Genomic DNA, 22203 nt, shown 5'->3' on the forward strand with positions numbered 1-22203 from the left:
AAACTAATTGTAACAAAAAAAATGTAGCATACATAAAATTTTCATGAAATGAACATAATAAAATATGAGTCCAAAGATGGATACTTGTATGAAATGTTACATTAATTAAAATCTTCTTGTTAATATTATCTTACATTTGGTTATACATTTTAAATATTATTTTTTATTTCTTTTGTTTTTCTAGAGATTTAATACTTTGGATCACACTTTTGATATTAAATAAATTGAAAACATGACTTAAAAAGCCTAGCATTAGAAGTCAACTCAAAAGTCACCTAGCATTCCAAGCCAATGGGCTTTGCCATGTCTTTATATTCATCACCGTCATCAGATGCTTACTGTCACCTCCATTAATTCACCGGCAAAGAAAGTAAGAAACTCATCCATGGCGAGGCCATGCCCACTGCTTTCCTTCTTAAGCTTTTTCTTCTTCTTCTTGCCTTGTCTATCTTGTCCTGAAGACCAAAAGCAAGCTCTGCTCCAGTTTAAGTCCTCCATCCTTGCTGCTACTACTTCATTCAGCAGTTCCAATTTTGAGTTGCAGTCATGGAATTCAAGTTCAAGTTGCTGTCGATGGTCGTGGGTTGACTGCAATGATTCTCCAAATTCAACTTCAAGGGTTGTCATTTCTCTCAATCTGGACGGCCTTGCTATTTATCCGTCTCCAGAGCCCCCGCTGCCGTCCACTATCTTGGCACCCATTTTTCACATCAGAAGCTTGGAGAAGCTTGGCATCACATTCACCAACATACAAGGTGAAATCCCGGCAGTTGGATTTGCTAATCTCAGCAATTTGGTTGACCTAGATTTGTCGTGGAATAACTTCAGTGGATCCATTCCTCCTCAGCTCTTTCACTTACCACTTCTTCAGGATCTCTCTTTGGATGGTAATTCTCTTAGTGGAAAAATCCCTGAAGAAATTGGAAACCTCTCAAGGTTGCAGGTGTTATCCCTCTCAGGTAACAGATTCTCAGATGGCATGTTTCTTTCAGTTTTGTCTTTGAAGGGGTACTTAGAATTATTGGACTTGAGTCACAATGATTTATCCATGGAAATACCCAAAGAGATTAGGAATTTACCCAACATCTCCGGGGTTGAACAAATCATGCATATCAGACCCTAATTTTACACAAATCATAATAGTCAAGAATTTTATAATGATATGATTTTCTTAGTTTTATTATTGAGGAAAAAAATAAAATCGATAGGGAATTTTTTAAGAGACCAAAACAATAAGCATAGTAAAAAATAGAAATTATGTTTCTCTCCCTTAACCCTTTCACTCTTTTTAAGTTTTTTTTTTTATACATATTATTGATGGAGATAGAACACTTATATTGTAAATTGGAGATAGAACTACTTTTTTTTATAAAATTGGAAGTTCACTTTTCATTAAAGTACCTTCAATTTAAGAAACTAACTTCTCAAAAAGTGACCAATAGGATTTTAACTTTATTATCTATTAAATCATAATATTTACTTTGATATTTGAATAAATATTACATAATGATATACATGGCCCATGTGATATACTTTCATGACTTAATAAATAAAACATAATGCCTAAAACATGAAACTAAAACACTCTTATTTGATCACATCATAAATTATAATTATAATTAACTAATGAGAATCCTGACGATTGTACATCACTATTTCAATATAGTCCCTCCCATGTACTACACAATTAGCTCCCATTTAACATGACTTGTAAATGAGAAGTAAAATAATAATCCATAATAATGTCTTTGTCAAAGACTTTCCTTTTTACATTAATATGTTTGCAATTATGTATACAAAACAAATATGAGGAAATTTCATAAACATATAATAAAGCTCTAGAGTATTTGAAAAATAATCATCATCGTGTGATCAATATTGTAATGTGTCTAAGGTGATGTTTATTTTTTGACTAAATAAAAAAAGTCAAAATATTTGGTTTTTTCTATTAAAATAAAAGTAATTTATTGACATCGTTCAATATAACTTAATTGAACATTTTGATAACAAGTTCACTTTAGTTATATTGAACGATGTCAACAGGTTGCTTTTAACTTAATAGAAAAAACTAAATATTTTGGTTTTTTCTATTCAGTTAAAAAACAAACACCACCTAAGACTCATAATTTCCTCATGGTATTCAATATCTTAGTAGCATTTCTTTCATCATTAGGTCTTCAACCATAACATGCAATCAATTAATTTAACACTCTTGTCTTTTAATTATCTCATCATATAAATAAAACCTTAACCTTATATCCCAATGATCATAAAATATTTGTTGTTGAAAGAAAAGTGACAACGTACGAACCTATTATTTTTAGCAACTTGGCAATAAAGTCAACAAATTCAAGTCCCAAAATAATATTCCACAACCATAATTCATAATTTGTGACACATTATGCCACAATACATATTTGGATGGAAGACGGTCATGTCTTTTCCATAATATTGTTCATTTGCATAATCTTTCATTAATAGGAACAAATAACAAAAGTAGACTTTCAACTATCATTCAACATACTTAAATCTAAAATTAAATAAAAAGGATGCAACATTAAGGTTCCTCTCTCATAACACTTTCAATCCATCAAATATCTCAAAAACCTTTAAATATATATACTTTGTGAGACAATCTAACAATTCATGTAACTTCACATAGGATATGTTATCTCATCACATAATATTGTCTCTTTTATATATTTTACCATTAAATTTTGAGATTTTATTTCACAATCTAATGCAATAAATAGAAATCCAATAATAACTAACAAGACATTACCAATATAAAAAATAAGTCTTATCCTATTGATCTTTGGATATATTCACTTAATGATAGTGATTTTCTTAAATCCAAAGAACATTATGATATCATAAAGTTTAAGATATTACAAAGGAATATTAAAATTTGTATATCGAAATTGACTTTCAATAGTAGTTTTAATTGATAACTTCAAATTCATCTCTTAAATTTAATCATTAAATATGAGCCACTTAACGAAAATATGATATTCTCCCACTTGGCTCACATTTTACTTTGAGAAACAAACTTGAAGTATCAAATAAACTAGAAATCAAACATTTCATGCTAAACTTCTAGCTTGAAAGATCTTATTATGTGGTTATAATATCGATACCTGGAATAATATATTTTTCCCCTTGTAAATATATATAAATTTATGTCATTCCTAATATATAAAAGATCCGACTAACTTCATTAATTTAAGAGTGATTGATCATTTAGTTGTTATTTACTAACTTTAACCTTCGTCAATAGTAAGCAACGTCTTTAAAAGTTATAAAGTTAAAAACAATTTTATTATAACTCTTCAGGTAACCATATTTCATGGTACTTATCACTCCCGTTAATAATATAAACATTCTTAATAAGCCATACATTATTAGTTTTAACAATCACTCATAATACTTCGGTTCGAATTATAAATCTTATACCTTTGGGGTAATAAGAAATACTTGACATACTCCAACCAAGTAGCATTGAATTACAATTATACTTGATATAACACAATTACAAAGTGTATAAATAGTTTAATAGTAATTATATATAACATTTACCATCTTAAAATATAATTATCAGATAACAACATACAAGGTGAAATCCGTTGGGTTTGCTAATCTCAGCGATTTGGTTGGTCTATATATGACAGGGAATAACTTCAGTGGATCTATTCCTCCTCAGCTCTTTCACTTACCACTTCTTCAGTATCTCTATTTGGATGATAATTCTCTTAGTGGAAAAGTCCTTGCAGAAATTGGAAACCTCTCAAGTTTGCGGGCGTTATCCCTCTCAGGTAACAGATTTTCAGCTATGCTTGTCACGCCCCAAGACCCACTCCAAGGGCGTGACGGTCATTTCACACCTCAAACCCGAAGGCTTAAAGTATAATCTGACCCAAACAATCATATTGTAACTGGATGTTACCAATTACCAAATACCTGTTCAGAGTAGCGGAACAAAATCTAAAATCCTCAAAATTCAATTTCCAAATAATTTCCAAATATCAAATGATCCAAATGAACATAACTAACAGTTAAACAAAATCTAACATAAAATCCTAAGTCAAATCCTAATGATGACCATTCTTCAGCCTAGCCATCACTCCTCACCCGAACTAAGAGTACCTGAAAATTTTCAACAATTGGGAATGAGCTCACAGCCCAATAAGGAATATTAATGCAATTCATGGATCAAATATTTTCATTTCAAATAGGAGATATCAAATTTTTTTTTTCTCATCAAATATCAGAGTTCCAAAAATACCAATATATTCAAAATTCAACCAACCAATTTCATATCAAATTCAAACACTTTCACATAAGATTCAATCAAATTCATTCAAGTTTCATTACTTTGGTTATCAAATATCAAATGCCCTATTAGGTGGGACTTTTCAAATGGGTGACTAGCTTCAAATTGTTCCTGGTGGACGGAACCAAACACTACTAGTACTAGTAACCTCTAACCAAACCCCTAGAGGCTGGGGTCCAAATCAAATACATTCCCACCATGAAATGTAAAGGTCAACTATTATATCCCGTTGACAGGGCCGAATAGTCAACTATTATATCCCGTTGACAATGGCCAAATAAACCAGAGTGATGTTTTTGTTCAAGTATTCAAATTTACACAACATAATATCTCCATATTTTGTATCATAAATAAAACAAAATATTCCAACATAATATTTAGTCCAAAACAGTTTGATCCATGCATGGTAACAAAATATCATTTTCTTTTCCACAATTCAAAATAACATATAAAATAATTTAATTTTATAAATATTGAATTAACTTCCCTTACCTCAAAAGAAGTCCTTGAAAGCTTGGGAGAAGAATAATTCTGAAAAAAAAAAAATCTACTATTCACCTAATATAACATAAGAGAAACAATTATTACTATTTATTTATAATTTAACTAATCTATTCCTTATTTAAATAAAACTAATAAATTCCCAATTTGTTTCTAATAACACATTACTAATTTAATTAAATTACAATTTTATTTCATTATAAAACTCTATATATATATATATATATATATATATATATATATATATATATATTGCTAAATCTATTATTACTATTATCTTAATTATAAATCTAAAACTAAATATTATTATTTTAATTAATCAATTCAAAAGCCACTCAATGTCTCGGGTACACCAAACCAAACCAAAAAAAACAACTTTTTTTTTTTTTTTTCATTTCCATCATCATGCTTTATTATATATATATATATATATATATATATATATATATAAAGGCTCATGTCTCGGGTACAAAGCAAGTTTAGTTTTTTTTTTCCTTTCATTTGCCATCATCATGCTTTATATATATATATATATATATATATATATATATATATATATATATATATAAAGGCTCCTTCCAGCACAGTACACGTCTCCCATTTTTCTTTTTTTTTTCCTTCCTTCCTTCCAGTGCTGTGCACACGCGTTCTCCCTCTTTTTTTTTTTTTTTTTTTTTTTTTTTAACATTTTCTAATCTCTTCAACCACAAATAACAATATATTTATTTATTTATTTTTATATAAAATTAACCCTAGCCTAAAATCAAAACCTTCCAAGGAAATTTTTTTTTTTTTCTAATAAAACTTAAGATCTCCCAAATTCCAATACTAAAATCAAAATCTTATATTTTCACTATTTGATATTAAAACGAATTAAGAAAAATAATCTAACCCTAATCTAGATTTGGGGTTTTCCAAAAAAATATATCTAATGTGTTTGAAATTAATCAATAAATCTAAAATATTAAACTAGGGGTTAGAATCTTACCTATAGAGATCTATTCTTCAACCCTGAAATCTGACTCCAACTTTACGTTCTCTGGAATTCTGCGAACAGGAACTCTATTCAGAAAAGAAGGGAAAGAATAAAATTTCTAATTTATACCTAGGGTATTTATTCGTAAAATTACACTTTTACCCCTCTTCCACTTTATTAAATTAATTAATTAACTAATTAAATTATTAATAACAATTTCCTAAATTACCCTTAAAAGAAATGCCTGGGCGTTACATCCTCCCCTCCTTAACAAAAGTTTAGTCCTCTAAACTTGACATACTTGAGTCTTGGAATAACTGAGGATGCTTTTCTCTCATCTCTTCTTCTAACTCCCAAGTGGCCTCTCGGATACTATGATTGCTCCACTGGACCTTTACCAACTTGACAACAGCATGTCGTAGTACCTTATCCATCACATCCACAATTTGAACGGGTACCTCTTCATAGGTCAAGTCCTCAAAAATTTGAATAGGCTCCAACTCCACAACATGAGAAGGATCATAAATATACTTCCTTAGAGTCGAAACATGAAACACATTATGAACCTTAGACAGGCTTGGGGGTAAGGCTACTTTATATGCCAAAGTGCCTACTCTTTCTAATATTTCAAACGGACCCACAAAACGAGGACTAAGTTTTCCTTTTCTCCCAAATCTCATCACAGACTTCATAGGTGAAACTTTCAAGAACACATGATCACCCACCTCAAACTCCAAATCTCGCCTACGCTGATCAGCATAACTCTTATGTCTACTTTGAGCTGCTTTTAATCTTTCTTTAATCAAAGCAACTTTTTCAACAGTCAACTGCACAAGTTCAGGCCCCAATAGTTTCCTTTCTCCAACATCATTCCAACAGATAGGAGATCGACATTTCCTACCATACAATGCCTCAAAAGGTGTCATCCCAATGCTAGCTTGAAAACTATTGTTATAGGCAAACTCTACTAAAGGCAAATGATCATCCCAATTACCTTGCAGGTCCAAAATACAAGCTCTCAACAAGTCTTCCAAAACCTGAATTACCCTTTCTGATTGGCCATCAGTTTGAGGATGGAAAGCAGTACTAAAACTCAACTTAGTGCCCAAAGCTTTTTGTAGACTATGCCAGAATCTAGAAGTGAAACGAGGATCTCTGTCAGACACTATAGAAACTGGTACTCCATGCATTCTCACAATCTCCTTCACATAAAGAGAAGCTAAACGATCTAAAGAAAAGTTGACTTTCATAGGCAAAAAGTGAGCAGACTTTGTCAACCGATCAACAATCACCCAAATAGCATTATTACCCCCTAAGGTTCTTGGCAATCCTATCACAAAATCCATGGTAATATGCTCCCACTTCCACTCAGGAATAGCAAGTGGCTGCAAAGACCCTGCTGGTCGCTGATGTTCAGCCTTCACCTGTTGACACATTAAACACTGAGCCACAAATTGTGCAATATCACGCTTCATACCTGACCACCAATAGTTTTGCCTCAAATCCTTGTACATCTTTGTCCCTCCTGGGTGGATTGCAAACTTGGAACAATGAGCTTCCTCTAAAAGCTCCCTCCTTAAGTCTTCATCATTTGGGACACAAAGTCTAGTCCCAAATCTCAAGATCTTATCATCTGACAAAACAAAATCAGGCTTACTGCCCCTCTTAACTTCCTCCATAACTTGCACTAATCGGGAATCATTCTTTTGTAGGGTCTTAATTCTCCCAACTAAGTCTGGTTGTACTCTGAAATTTGCTACAAGTGCTCCTAAGCCCATAACTCGAAAGTGGACTTGTAAACTCCTCAACTCTTCAAGTAACTGCCTTTGACAACCTCTAATAGCTGCTAGAGAACCAACTGACTTCCTACTCAAGGCATCAGCTACAACATTCGCCTTCCCAGGATGATACTGAATAATACAATCATAGTCCTTAAGTAGTTCTATCCATCTTCTCTGTCTCATGTTCAACTCCTTTTGGGAAAATAGATACTTCAAACTCTTATGATCTGTGAATATCTCACAAGTTTCACCAAAAAGAAAATGTCTCCAAATTTTAAGTGCAAAAACCACAGCAGCTAACTCCAAATCATGAGTAGGGTAATTCCTTTCATAAGGCTTCAACTGTCTAGAAGCATAAGCTACAACTCTTCCATGCTGCATAAGAACACAACCCAAACCCTGATGAGAGGCATCACTATACACCACAAATCCTCCTGAACCTGAAGGGATAGTCAAAATAGGAACTGACACTAATCTATTCTTCAACTCTTGGAAGCTACATTCACAATCATCAGACCACTCAAACTTAACTCCCTTCTGTGTCAACTTAGTTAAAGGTAGGGCAATCTTAGAGAACCCTTCTATAAACCGCCTATAGTAACCAGCAAGTCCCAAGAAACTTCGAATCTCAGTCACAGTACTAGGTCTTCTCCAATTAGCTACAGCATCTACCTTGCCAGGGTCAACTGAGATGCCATCATTACTTACCACATGCCCAAGGAAAGAAATTCGGTCTAACCAAAACTCACACTTCTTCAGTTTAGCATACAACTGCTTATCTCTGAGGGTCTGTAATACAATACTCAAATGACCCTCATGCTCCTCTCTACTTCTTGAGTATACCAAGATGTCATCTATAAAAACCACCACAAACTGATCCAAATAGGGTTTGAATACCCTATTCATCAAGTCCATAAAAGCAGCAGGTGCATTAGTCAAACCAAAAGGCATAACAAGAAACTCATAGTGCCCATACCTAGTTCGAAAAGCAGTCTTGGGTACATCTTCCCCTCTAACCCTCAACTGGTGATAACCCGATCGAAGATCTATCTTAGAGAACACACAAGCACCTTGTAGCTGATCAAACAAATCATCAATCCGAGGAAGGGGATACTTGTTCCTCACTGTCACCTTATTCAACTCCCTATAGTCAATGCAAAGTATCATTGAGCCATCCTTCTTTTTCACAAATAGAACAGGAGCTCCCCAAGGCGAAACACTAGGCCTGATAAAACCCTTGTCTAATAACTCTTGAAGCTGAACTTTCAACTCCTTAAGCTCCACAGGTGCCATCCTGTATGGGGCCTTAGACATAGGACCTGTTCCTGGTACCAGATCAATGGTGAACTCCACCTCTCTCTCTGGTGGCAAGCCAGGCAAATCCTCTGGAAAGACATCAGGATACTCCCTTACTATGGGTATGTCTTCCAACTTCAAATCACTTTCATTACTCATCACACTCGCCAAAAATCCTTGGCAACCCTTCTTGAGCAAGCTACTAGCTCGCAAGGCTGAGATCATACGCAGTGGTCTGTCCACATGCTTCCCTTCAAAGCTAAACTTAGGCTGACCAGGAATACTAAATGTCACTCTTTTCTCAAAACAGTCAACAGAGGCATGGTAGGAAGCTAACCAATCCATACCCAAAATCACATCAAAATCCTGAAGGTCAAGGAGTACTAAATCAACTGGCATTTCCCTATAACCAATCATCACAATACAATTTCTAAGCATTCTACTGGCCACAACAGAATCTCCCACAGGAGTAGCAACAATCAAATCAAAGTCCATGCTAGCAACAGGCAAACCCAACAAACCAGCAAAAGATACTGAAACAAAAGAGTGTGTTGATCCAGGATCAATCAAGACTCTAGCAAATAAGGTGTGGATTCGGAGAGTACCTGTCACCACATCAGAAGTGGCCTGAGCATCTCGATGAGTCATAGCAAACACCCGTCCTTGGGCTTTGGGTTTCTGTTTATCCTCCTTATTTTCCTCTTTAGGCTTCCCAGTGATGAACTTCCTATTCTCTGGACAATCTCTGATCAAATGTCCTTGCTTCCCACAACCAAAGCAAGCTCCAGTCTCTCTATAGCATGGCCTACCCCCATGCTTCTTACCACAAGTAGGACAAGCCCCATCTAAATTCTGCGTTGTCTTCCCTTTATTCTGATTTCTTCCTGATGTAGACCTTCGCTGTGCTTGATTACCATGAGCACCATCACTCCTATTTCGTTTCCTTTGTTGTTCTCTATACTGATGAAGCTCCTCATTATCTTTCTCTGCTATAAGGGCTCTGTCAACAACCTCTGAATAAACACCAAGCTTCAGAATAGATATCTTGTTCTTCAAATAAGGCTTCAAGCCATCCTGAAACTTTAATGTCTTTTCCTCCTCTGTAGCAATCAACTGTGGGGAAAAACGTGATAACTCTGTAAATTTGGCCTCATATTGAGCCACAGTCATATCCCCCTGTTCCAAACAAATAAACTCTCCCATCTTCTGCCGCCTAACACTGTCAGGGAAATACTTCTTGTAGAAAGCCTCCCTAAATTGTCTCCATGTTATGGGTCCCTGATCCTCCAAAAGTCTCCTAGTCATACGCCACCAATGATCTGCCTCTTTATCTAACATAAAAGCTGCATAAGAGGCTTTTTGCTCCTCAGAGCAATCTATGACACCAAAGAATTTCTCCATCTTAAGGATCCAAGCCTTTGCCTCTGTGGGATCTGTAGCACCAGAAAAGTAAGGAGGACCCAATTTCTTGAAGTCATCAAAAGAGCTACCCCTAGAAGATGAAGACTGTCCCTGAACATTAGTCCCAACAGCTCGAGCTTGGCGTTCAACTAAACCAGCTAGTGTCCCAAGATACCTATAGATCCCTTCTGCACTCACGGGAGGCAAACCCTCAACTGGAGGTTGTAGACCCTCAATTTTGTTCCTTTAGCACATGTCTTTAAATTCATTTTCAGTGCTCCACAGTAGTTCCTTGGTGGCCCATGGCTACTCATACCACTTACCTTTTTTTTGAGTCACCTCAGAAACTTTGGTTGAGGGATTATCTGACCCCTTATTGTGATCATTGGCAACCCTAATTTAGACTTAGGCTTTTCATTCATTTTTAGGATAGCTTTTAGGGTAGCTCATTTAGGCACCCTAGATCCACTTGGGCACTCTAGGCCCATTTAGGCACCCTAGGTCACCTTTAGATGTTTCTGCATGGTTTGTATGGTTGCATGACTCGTATTTTCGCATAGTTGCGTGGCTCGTGTTTTTGCATGGTTGCATGACTCATATTTTTGGTGGTTTCATGGCTCGCATGGCTTGCATGTGGTTGACTTTTATTTTTTGCTTTAATTATTTTTTATTTTTTATTTTTTTAGGTGCGTGATTTAAATTTCTCTTGATTTTCAATTTCATGATATTTATTAATTTTAATCTTTATTTTATTTTATTTTTATTTTATTTTTTGCATGAGGAAACGGTTGTCATCTATTTGGAGGGAAGATCACCAAAATTTTAGAGAAAGGAAAGTGACAGCTGCATTATTTTATAAAGTTACCTCCACCATGCATATAGGGAAGACACAGCCATGAGGAAAAGGAAGGTTGCTGCCCATAGAAGAATATATGGAAACTTCCATACAAAAAGGATTTTTTAGAGAGATGCAATCTCCATGGACGGAGATACATGGAAAGCAAGGGGGGATTCTTTGGAGGGTCAGAGGGATAGGTGCACAGGAGGGAGAAAAGGGGGACTGGCAGACGCACTGGAGGAGGGGGAGGACGACGCATTGGAGGAGATTTTTTTTAGGAGAGGAAGGAAAAAAGAGAGCTTTTCTGGATTGTGAGAGGAGGATTCTTTTTCGATGGCAGACGCATTGGAGGATTGGGAGAAATTCTGAGGATTTTTGAGGAGAAAGCACAAAGGAGCAGGAAAGGAGCAAGTGCAATCGAGATCATCCAGGTATTTTTCTCTCGTTACTTTTGGAATTCTTACCCATATTTGATTTTTCTTCTGTATGTTCGTTTTAATGTTTAATACAATGTTCTTTGGTATGGACGAAGAGGGCCACAAAATTGTTTGTTGATATTGGTTATTTGCTAGTTTGCCTCGAATCTGTTCCTGATCATCCTCCCACCGATCCGAGCCTATTGAATGAAATTTGAAATAAGGCTTTCATGAGTTCCTCAGTTTTATTTATTTATTTTTTCTGTGTGTTGTTTTCGTTCTTTATACTCTGTTTTCTCGGTTGCATCCCTCTGTTCTTTATGAGGGATTTTGGGTGCATAATCGTAAGTGCTTCACCAAGTGATAATGCCTGCTGAAACTCTGATACCGAAATTTGGAAGCTTTACATTGGTTGAGACATGGGTTACCAGAAAAGTGGTGAATATGTGGTCTGAATTTCTTCAGCTTTGGGTCCCGCTAACACTCCATAACTGGAGCTTATTTTATGAATCGGGGTCGATCGTGTGAGAAGCGTGTAGAAACGGGACAGGTAACCAGATGACATGCTGAAGTTTTATGGAGAGAATATCTCATTGCTTGTGAACCCCGCTTGAAGTGGTCCTGTCAGAGTGATTTAAGATATGCAGCCTCATCGATCCTAGAAAATTGGTAGAAGACCTTCAGTTATGAAGAAGACCACTAAGACATCTAAATAGGAGTCAATATTGTCAGTGAATATTATCCAGTTGATGCAAGACAGAATATCAAATCTAAAGATACAGAGAGCTCTATGAACAACCTGATATTCAGAGTCGCGATGGGTCAATTGCTGCTACCTGTTATAGAGAAGTAACAATAATTTGGCACTGGTGCAACTGAAAGAAGAGTACATGAGGAAATTCCCTTTCTGGAATGATCCATATGTTCTAGTGAGCTTGCTTTCTGCTAGTCGACTGCGTGGAGATGTTGTAATTGGGGAGTGTTTGGCTAAATGGCTTCTAAAACTTCAGCTTGTGACTACTTCTCCTTATGTATTATTATCAAACTTGTATGCTTCAGATAGGAAGTGGGCAGATTTAAAGAACCTGTCATCAGCGGACAACAACTTCTCCGACTCAACTTTAGACTCAATTTCGGGGTTAGAATCAATCAAGTCTTTAGATTTCAGTCGCAACCCCTTTTCTGGTGATATGGCAGCATCATCGACAAAACTGACTAATTTGGTATCCCTTAATTTATCGTTAAATGAGTTCGAAAGTAAAATTCCAAAAGGTCTCGAGCTGTTTTCAAAACTTGAAATTCTTGACTCGCATGGGAATAAGGCTCCTAATTGAAATGGATGTGTTTTCCAGTAGACGGCAATGCTTCCCATTCAACAAAAGCAATTTATTCTTTAGAAAATTTACATGGTTCTGAAGAGCATACCATTCTGAGTGTTGAGGATGGGTTGGAAGTGACTAGTGGTCAGATTGGCATGCCACTGATGGCAATGAAGCCCCATAGAAACTGGGAGATCAGTCTTCACAGCATTGACACCATTATAGAGAGCAGTCTTAAGTCTCATATGGTTTTAGAGGGGAAATATTTGATGCTTTTTTTTGTATGCAGTTGCTAAGGCCTTCACAGGATAAAGCTGATATACTTATGTTTCCCTTGAAAGCTGATCTGATAGGAAAATTACATATGATGATGATATAAGGCCTATTTCAGTATCTCTTGAATCTTTTGGACCAAGGGCACCCTTACTCAACCAGCAATGAGAGTACCTCCCACTCAGCAGATGCCACATGTAGACAGCCAATTCCTCCACAAGTTAGCCATCCTTCTGAACCTTCATGTGGACAACCCTATGGCTATCCCTCTTCTGGTCAAATTCAAGATTACCTTGCTGTTGGTTCTCTTCTTCACATGTATGACCACCTTGGTGTTTCTTCATTACTTTATTGAACAAAGTAGATAGATGGGATGAGGTTATGAAGATTATTCAGCGTGTCTAGAAACTCACGAGAAATAAGTGTGGGTTAGAAGTCAAGTTCAGAAGCAGCAGACGGTAATGCCAAGAGAATAGACCAAGCAAAGAGCCACCTGCCAGGCCAAGATGGAATCTGTCCTTCAATCTGATTCTGTTCAACACTGAAAGAGATGATTGATTAAGGCAGGATTGCACTAGAAACTCCATCTCAAGAACCTTCAAACAACCACTTCAAAAAGGGCAGTAAAGCAGACACTGAAATCCATAGAAGCTTTTATGAGGCCGCACTTCCTATTGATGATTTAGTAGACCGGACTGCTGAGGTCCTCAACTCTTTTAAGACTTGGTGCAGTGATGTACATGGGGGTGTTGACTGAGCAGCTTGCATTCCATACAGATGCTACAGTTGGGGATTTTCTTAACTCTACCTTCGGCAATGCAACTTGTAAAAAGCCTGGATCAGACTAACAGCCTTGTACGTAAAAAAGAGATCATCTCTAAAACCATGGATGGGTTTATGGATTAACGACAGCTCTGGTATCAATTCTGGAGGTCCTGTTACAACTTCTTTACAAAATTCTTCATTTGGTAAGATGAATTCAGAAGTGTTCTAAGAGAATCAGTCAGAATCCAGGCGCAAATAAAGAAGAATGAGTTATTCTGCTTTTTCTTTAGAAATTGAATCAAATACTGGGTCGGAGCTTAAGGTGAAACTGCAGAAAGAGCATCTCAGGCAGGAGGTTATCATGAACTTGTATGGCTATTCTAAAGGAAGAACTAAGATCAATCTCGCTGAAACTAGTGGTAGTTCCCCAGATCATGCAGGTGATGATAATCTTAATGGGCAGCAAGCTTTTGGAACATGGGGAAATAGAAGGAGTTGAATCAACTCAAAGCAGAGCTTGTTTCTCTGAAGTTTGACAATGGCTGGTTCCAGTAATTCTGCACTAAAGCTGGGTCAAAGACTTGCATCCTGTGGTGAATCCGTTTCACTTGCTTCTTAAAGCAAAAAACCACAATTTGAAGACTCTGCAATCTGGTTAGAAAATTAGATCCCTTCAGAGTCAACTTGCCATCCAAATTTTAAAGGTTCAGAATTTCTAGTTATTTGAGAATTTAGTGGCCTCTAAAATACCAGAAACCACAGAAGAGTCTAAACCAACTGCTGGAATGGCACTTCCACACATTTCAGTAAGGCCATTTGCCTACTACTTCATCTCGGAAAACTGCTGGGTGTGGAATTAAGAATTCTGACCTTCCAGATTTAAAATGCTAGAAGTACAGAAAATACCCAGCTTTGCAAACTGTGCTGTTTCCCACCTACGGCACTTGCTTTAGACACTACCTTAGGCCTCCACGTGATTCCAGATCTGCATCATAAAAGGACATTGTGGTGGATTTCTCACTTATGCTTCATAGTTCAGCGCAAAGATCTGAAAAGGCCTGACGAAGATGAACTTCCCATGAATTACCAAAAAATAGACTTGACTCAAGGATAAGAAGAGAGGTGAAAGAGAAACGGTGGCTAAAGAGGCAGTCCAGATCAGTAATGGACCAGAAAGTGGGATGCTTCTGATGAGGTTTACCTTGGAGTTGCCAAACCGAGTTCTGCAGCATTTCATTCTGTCACAGTCAATGAGGGACAGTCTGGAATTCATGAAACTGTTCCCAATAGCTCAGTCTCAAAACATTCCTCTCATTGAATTTCTAACTCTTCCAATAACTGTCAGTGGTGAGGGTGATGGGTCGACTACCGAGGATACAGAGAATGAGCTGAATACTGTCAGGTCTTTCACGGATCATAATTATGAAAATGATACCAAAAATGCAAGATTAGTGCCCGAGCCTGCTGAGAATCTGATCTAGGAAATTGCAGTTCTGAGGCTGGAAGTGTCCGTCCGGGACAATATCTCCTTTCATTGCAGCTGAGAAGCAGAGATGCTGCAGGAGAATTCTACAGGCTTCGAGTTGTGGATGGGGTCATCTTTGAGCCACTCAGGGGTGCACATGCAGATCTGTCTTGAACTCTTTCCAGTGTATTGAAGCATTGTCTGTTATAGATAATTTTCTGAAGCTGAAATATAAAGACTGTAAAAATTCCAAAGCTCTCAATAAGGCCGCCCCTGTGAATCTTGCATATCATGCCTATGGTACACCTTGGTCAATCATTGTACTGTGTTAACAACCAGAATTCGGATTTCCAATGCGCCTGAAGAGAGAAGGATATGGTTCTATGAAGCACAAAAAAATTGATTTCTATGTGTCATTTATTCTTTTGAGCAAGAGTTACATCCAAGGAAGATAGAAAAACTACAGATGAAATAGAACCTCTAGATTGCAGAGTGGTTATCAAACTCCAGGATTCTGCAGTAGCAGAGCTCTTTGGTCAGTCTCCTCAGCCTTTCATCAACTTCAATTACAGCAACAATTTCCTCATGCACAGAAAAACTTGTCAGACTAAAATGCTTGGAAAAAGACTTGAAATTTTGATTTGGGCACCAAAGAGAGCAAAGCGTAGTTAAGGATCCAGCATCAGCAATGCAATTCCAGTCTCAAGTGCACTCGCAAGCTCTTCTCCGTGGGGTCACCTCGGTGCACACCTCCTCCTCTGTTTGCTTCTTTGATTGGGAATTCGTTGTTTTAAATTGAATTTTCAAATCCTTTTTCAACTAAACATTTCTAGCTTTGAAAAATCCATCTTTAAATCCCTTCTAGATAATAAAACCCAGATTTTAGTAAATTTGCTGTCATTTTCCTTTTGACATGCATTTTCACTATTTTTTTTAATTTTCAACTATTTTCTTGATTTTCTCGATTTTCAACAAGCATGACTAAAATTCATGATTCCAAACAATGGAATTCATAGAACAAACTCATGCGAAATTAATTAGGGCTTTGGTGGGGACCCCACATGCATAACACTCACTTCAATATTGTTTGCTTGATATGTTGATTTTTTATTCTTCTTGATGATATACATGAATTTGTTTCGTATTTATTGTTGAGATGCTCTTGATTCCCATAGAGGAGTACTAGCTTGCTATCCAGGTACGCTCTCTTCTCATCTATTTTTTAGAACTCTATGGACTTGTATGCCATTGATGACTATATCTATATTTGATGTGATTCTTGGATATCTTGATATATGCCTGATTTGCTTGAATAAAACAAATGTCGTGTGCTACAATTCTACACTAACTTTTATGTTTTATGATAGCGCTTGAAGAGCGGTTCAGGTACGCACCCTAACTCACCTTTATTGCAATTTGATTGTGTTTGGCATGCCACTCTTTAAAATCACCCAGCCTATTTAGGTATCTATGATTGACTGATTAATTGCCACACTTCCCTTAACTTTGTTAGTAGAGACCTCTTTAGGGCTTAGAGGGGTGCTACCTCCTAGAGGTACCTTCCCAATAAGTAACCTGATCCCCGGACTTAGACTCGGGTTTTTCAAAGACATGCTTTTTCCGAAAATTATGGAGTCACATTTTAGGGTTTTTCTTTCTTGTTTTATTTTCCCTTTAAAATAAAAATAAAATAAGTGGCGACTCCAACTTTTTTTAAAAAAAATCAATTTTTCACAAATAAAAAGCGAGTCTCGCCGATCGAGTGGGGACGCATGTGAAAAATGCGGGTCCACAGAGGTACATCGTCATTAGCCTGACTGTTTTGGGAAGATGCAGGTCTCCTTGGTGGCATGGTGTCCTATAAAGCAATAGGTGTAACTAAATTAGTCACTAAGAAGTCAAATAAGCAAATCAGAATTGTAAGGAATAAAAGGAATCAGACTAGATGAAGTTGAAACTTAAACTAATACGTCACTCATCTATTCCCAAAGGTACACTAAACAAGTTCCCATCAAGATCACAACCTAGTGCTTTGATACCACTCTGTCACGCCCCAAGACCCACTCCAAGGGCGTGATGGTCATTTCACACCTCAAACCCGAAGGCTTAAAGTATAATCTGACCCAAACAATCATATTGTAACTGGATGTTACCAATTACCAAATACCTGTTCAGAGTAGCGGAACAAAATCTAAAATCCTCAAAATTCAATTTCCAAATAATTTCCAAATATCAAATGATCCAAATGAACATAACTAACAGTTAAGCAAAATCCAACATAAAATCCTAAGTCAAATCCTAATGATGACCATTCTTCAGCCTAGCCATCACTCCTCACCTGAACTAAGAGTACTTGAAAATTTTCAACAATTGGGAATGAGCTCACAGCCCAATAAGGAATATTAATGCAATTCATGGATCAAATATTTTCATTTCAAATAGGAGATATCAATTTTTTTTTTCTCATCAAATATCAGAGTTCCAAAAATACCAATATATTCAAAATTCAACCAACCAATTTCATATCAAATTCAAACACTTTCACATAAGATTCAATCAAATTCATTCAAGTTTCATTACTCTGGTTATCAAATATCAAATGCACAGTTAGGTGGGACTTTTCAAATGGGTGGCTAGCCTCAAATTGTTCCTGGTGGACGGAACCAAACACTACTAGTACTAGTAACCTCTAACCAAACCCCTAGAGGCTGGGGTCCAAATCAAATACATTCCCACCATGAAATGTAAAGGTCAACTATTATATCCCGTTGACAGGGCCGAATAGTCAACTATTATATCCCGTTGACAAGGGCCAAATAAACCAGAGTGATGTTTTTGTTCAAGTATTCAAATTTACACAACATAATATCTCCATATTTTGTATCATAAATAAAACAAAATATTCCAACATAATATTTAGTCCAAAACAGTTTGATCCATGCATGGTAACAAAATATCATTTTCTTTTCCACAATTCAAAATAACATATAAAATAATTTAATTTTATAAATATTGAATTAACTTCCCTTACCTCAAAAGAAGTCCTTGAAAGCTTGGGAGAAGAATAATTCTGAAAAAAAAAAAATCTACTCTTCACCTAATATAACATAAGAGAAACAATTATTACTATTTATTTATAATTTAACTAATATATTCCTTATTTAAATAAAACTAATAAATTCCCAATTTGTTTCTAATAACACATTACTAATTTAATTAAATTACAATTTTATTTCATTATAAAACTCTATATATATATATATATATATATATATATATATTTTGCTAAATCTATTATTACTATTATCTTAATTATAAATCTAAAACTAAATATTATTATTTTAATTAATCAATTCAAAAGCCATTCAATGTCTTGGGTACACCAAACCAAACCAAAAAAAACAACTTTTTTTTTTTTTTTCATTTCCATCATCATGCTTTATTATATATATATATATATATATATATATATATATATATATATAAAGGCTCATGTCTCGGGTACAAAGCAAGTTTAGTTTTTTTTTTCCTTTCATTTGCCATCATCATGCTTTATATATATATATAAAGGCTCCTTCCAGCACAGTACACGTCCCCCTTTTTTTTTTTTTTTTTTTCCTTCCTTCCTTCCAGTGCCGTGCACACGCGTTCTCCTTTTTTTTTCTTTTTTTTCTTTTTAACATTTTCTAATCTCTTCAACCACAAATAACAATATATTTATTTATTTATTTTTATATAAAATTAACCCTAGCCTAAAATCAAAACCTTCCAAGGAAATTTTTTTTTTTTTTCTAATAAAACTTAAGATCTCCCAAATTCCAATACTAAAATCAAAATCTTATATTTTCACTATTTGATATTAAAACGAATTAAGAAAAATAATCTAACCCTAATCTAGATTTGGGGTTTTCCAAAAAAATATATCTAATGTGTTTGAAATTAATCAATAAATCTAAAATATTAAACTAGGGGTTAGAATCTTACCTATAGAGATCTGTTCTTCAACCCTGAAATCTGACTCCAACTTTACGTTCTCTGGAATTCTGCGAACAGGAACTCTATTCAGAAAAGAAGGGAAAGAATAAAATTTCTAATTTATACCTAGGGTATTTATTCGTAAAATTACACTTTTACCCCTCTTCCACTTTATTAAATTAATTAATTAACTAATTAAATTATTAATAACAATTTCCTAAATTACCCTTAAATGCCTGGGGGTTACAGTGCTTCTTTCAGTTTCGTCGAAGGGGGGGTTAGAATTCTTGGACTTGAGTGACAATGATTTATCCACGGAAATACCCACTGAGATTGGGAATTTACCCAACATCTCCACTTTGGCGTTGAGTAACAACCGGTTGACGGGTGGAATCCCCTCGTCCATGCAAAAACTAAGCAAGTTGGAAAAGCTTTACTTGCAGAACAACTTGCTAACCGGAGAAATTCCATCTTGGTTGTTCCATTTCAAGGGCCTCCGGGATTTGTATCTTGGAGGAAACCGTCTAACTTGGAATGACAGTGTGAAGATAGCACCAAATCCCAGGCCATTTCGCTTGTCTCTGAAATCTTGTGGTCTTGTTGGAGAGTTTCCAAAGTGGATTTCTACCCAAACGGGTCTTGATTTCCTGGATTTGAGTAAGAACAAACTCCAAGGAGCACTTCCACAATGGTTTCTTGAAATGAGACTTAAAGGTTTAATTCTATCAGATAATGAATTTACAGGCTCTCTTCCTCGTCCTTTCTTCTCGTCTTATCTATGCATGCTTGCTCTCTCAAGGAACAATTTCTCTGGGGAGTTGCCTAAAAACATCAAAGATGATGCAATCTTCCTAAGGATTCTTACCTTGAGTGAGAACAACTTTTCCGGGCCTATTCCTCAATCCCTCATCAAAGGTCCCTACCTACAATTATTGGATCTATCTAGAAATAGATTTTCTGGCCCATTCCCAGTTTTCTACCCTGAAGTACAACTAGCTTATATTGATTTCTCTTCCAACGATTTCTCGGGAGAGGTTCCAACGACCTTTCCTAAAGAAACAAGATTTCTTGCATTGGGCGGAAACAAGTTTTCAGGGGGCTTACCTTTGAACTTGACCAACTTGAGCAAGCTTGAACGCCTTGAACTTCAGGACAACAATCTTACAGGTGAGTTGCCAAACTTTCTCTCCCAAATCTCCACTCTACAAGTTTTGAACCTCCGGAATAACTCCTTTCAAGGTTTAATCCCTGAAAGTATTTTCAACCTCAGTAACCTCAGAATTCTTGATGTCTCAAGTAACAACCTCACCGGAGAAATCCCCAAAGAGTCTCGTAACCTTGTTGGAATGATTGAAGCATCAAATTTGCCATCGTCAATCCTTGGGAAAATCACTTTAACTTTTACTGAAAGATGGTCGAGCCAAGAAGTGGAAGTCTCTCTGGAGTTCAGGGACTTGATAGTGAATTGGAAGAACTCAAAGCAAGGTATCTCCAGCGACAACCTTAACATCTACACCTTGTTAGACTTGTCAAATAACCAACTCTCCGGCCAAATTCCAGCCTCGTTGGGCGCTCTTAAGGCCTTGAAGCTACTCAACATCTCTCACAACAAACTTTCCGGGAAGATACCAACAAGTTTTGGTGATTTAGAGAATATAGAGAGTTTGGACATGTCCCACAACAAGCTCTCTGGTTCAATTCCTCAAACCCTTACAAAGCTGCAACAACTCACCATTCTAGACGTGAGTAACAATCAGCTCACAGGTCGAATCCCAGATGGTGGGCAAATGGGCACAATGGTATTGGATCCAAACTACTATGCCAACAACAGTGGATTGTGTGGTATGCAAATTCATGTGTCATGTCCTGAAGATGAGCCCCCACCACCGACAAAGCCACAGGAGCATGATCAGAAGGAGCCATGGTTTTTATGGGAAGGTGCATGGATTGGGTACCAGTTGGCTGCTTGTTAGCAATCGGAATCATATTTCTAACCGGGTATTTTACCTTACCACCACCTTCAAACCGTCGGCATCGCCCACAACGTCCAATCAGGCGATGGAATTAAACCAGAATATTCGATCCAGGGGCGGTCTCCACAAGCAGTGAATTTCATGGGATGGCGAAGGCCTTTGGTTAAGTAAAAGTATTTGTGTCAAGCAGACTCGGTTGAATAGTATTAGCAAGTAACTTTGTGAGTGAAATGTAAAATAAAAAAGTGAAATAAAGTGGATTTTCTATGTAGTTTGATTTTGTTTGATAAGCTAGCATGCATGTCATTTCATGTATAATGTATATATTTACTTAGGTGGTGTTTTTTTTTTTTTTTACTTTTTGCTGAAAACAATTGTTTTCAAAATTTAGGTCGTTTGTTTTTCTATTTTTTCATAATTTATTATAAACTTTTTACTAAATAGCAAAAGTCAAAATATGTAACTTTTTCTAAATAGTAAAAATAACATATTGGTTTTTCTTTATTTTTTAATACTTGATAGAAATAAAATACTACAAAAATAAACAACCTAATATTTAACACTATTAAGTAAGGTTCTATTTATAATTAAGTAAAAAAACAAACATCACCTTAGTCTTCTATTAAATAATTTATTATTTATGATTATATATATTATACTTGATCTTGGGTAAATTTGTCAAAAGCATAATTGAAGTTCCAAAATTTTATATGAATTCTTCTACCATATAAAAGTTGATGTACATTCCACATACATCATATATCTCATCATCATTAATTATATATCTCAATTCCTATTCATTTTTTCAAGCTATTTTTGAATATTAATAGTTAAGATTAGAAGAGTTTTATTTATTCAAATTTTTTATTTACTATAAATGAGTGAAGTGTGTTT

The 22203-nt window shown here is 35.8% G+C and overlaps 2 protein-coding genes across 2 annotated transcripts; both read left to right on the forward strand.

The window, feature by feature from the left end:
* Positions 1 to 302: 302 nt before the first annotated feature.
* LOC104879638 (receptor-like protein 46) lies at positions 303 to 12873 on the forward strand. Its single transcript, XM_059737267.1, has 4 exons — positions 303 to 959; positions 3669 to 3831; positions 11464 to 11554; positions 12385 to 12873. The coding sequence occupies exons 1-4, from the start codon at positions 332 to 334 to the stop codon at positions 12871 to 12873; spliced, it is 1371 nt and encodes a 456-aa protein (XP_059593250.1). The 5' UTR covers positions 303 to 331.
* Positions 12874 to 17142: 4269 nt separating this feature from the next.
* Positions 17143 to 21309, forward strand: LOC104879636 (receptor-like protein 46). Its single transcript, XM_010653173.1, has 2 exons — positions 17143 to 17158; positions 19586 to 21309. Exons 1-2 carry the CDS (start codon positions 17143 to 17145, stop codon positions 21307 to 21309), a joined length of 1740 nt encoding a protein of 579 aa, XP_010651475.1.
* Positions 21310 to 22203: the final 894 nt, after the last annotated feature.

This window comes from Vitis vinifera, chromosome 6 (assembly GCF_030704535.1).
Source record: "Vitis vinifera cultivar Pinot Noir 40024 chromosome 6, ASM3070453v1".
Classification (NCBI taxonomy): Eukaryota; Viridiplantae; Streptophyta; class Magnoliopsida; order Vitales; family Vitaceae; genus Vitis; species Vitis vinifera.

Bases quoted from the DNA above. Each gene is read 5' to 3' on its own strand.
- LOC104879638 (XM_059737267.1), top strand. From the start codon at position 332: ATGCTTACTGTCACCTCCATTAATTCACCGGCAAAGAAAGTAAGAAAC. The intron at 3,832-11,463 runs GCTTGTCACGCC...TTTCGATGGCAG, and splicing joins GGTAACAGATTTTCAGCTAT to ACGCATTGGAGGATTGGGAG. The intron at 11,555-12,384 runs GTATTTTTCTCT...TACCTGTTATAG, and splicing joins GTGCAATCGAGATCATCCAG to AGAAGTAACAATAATTTGGC.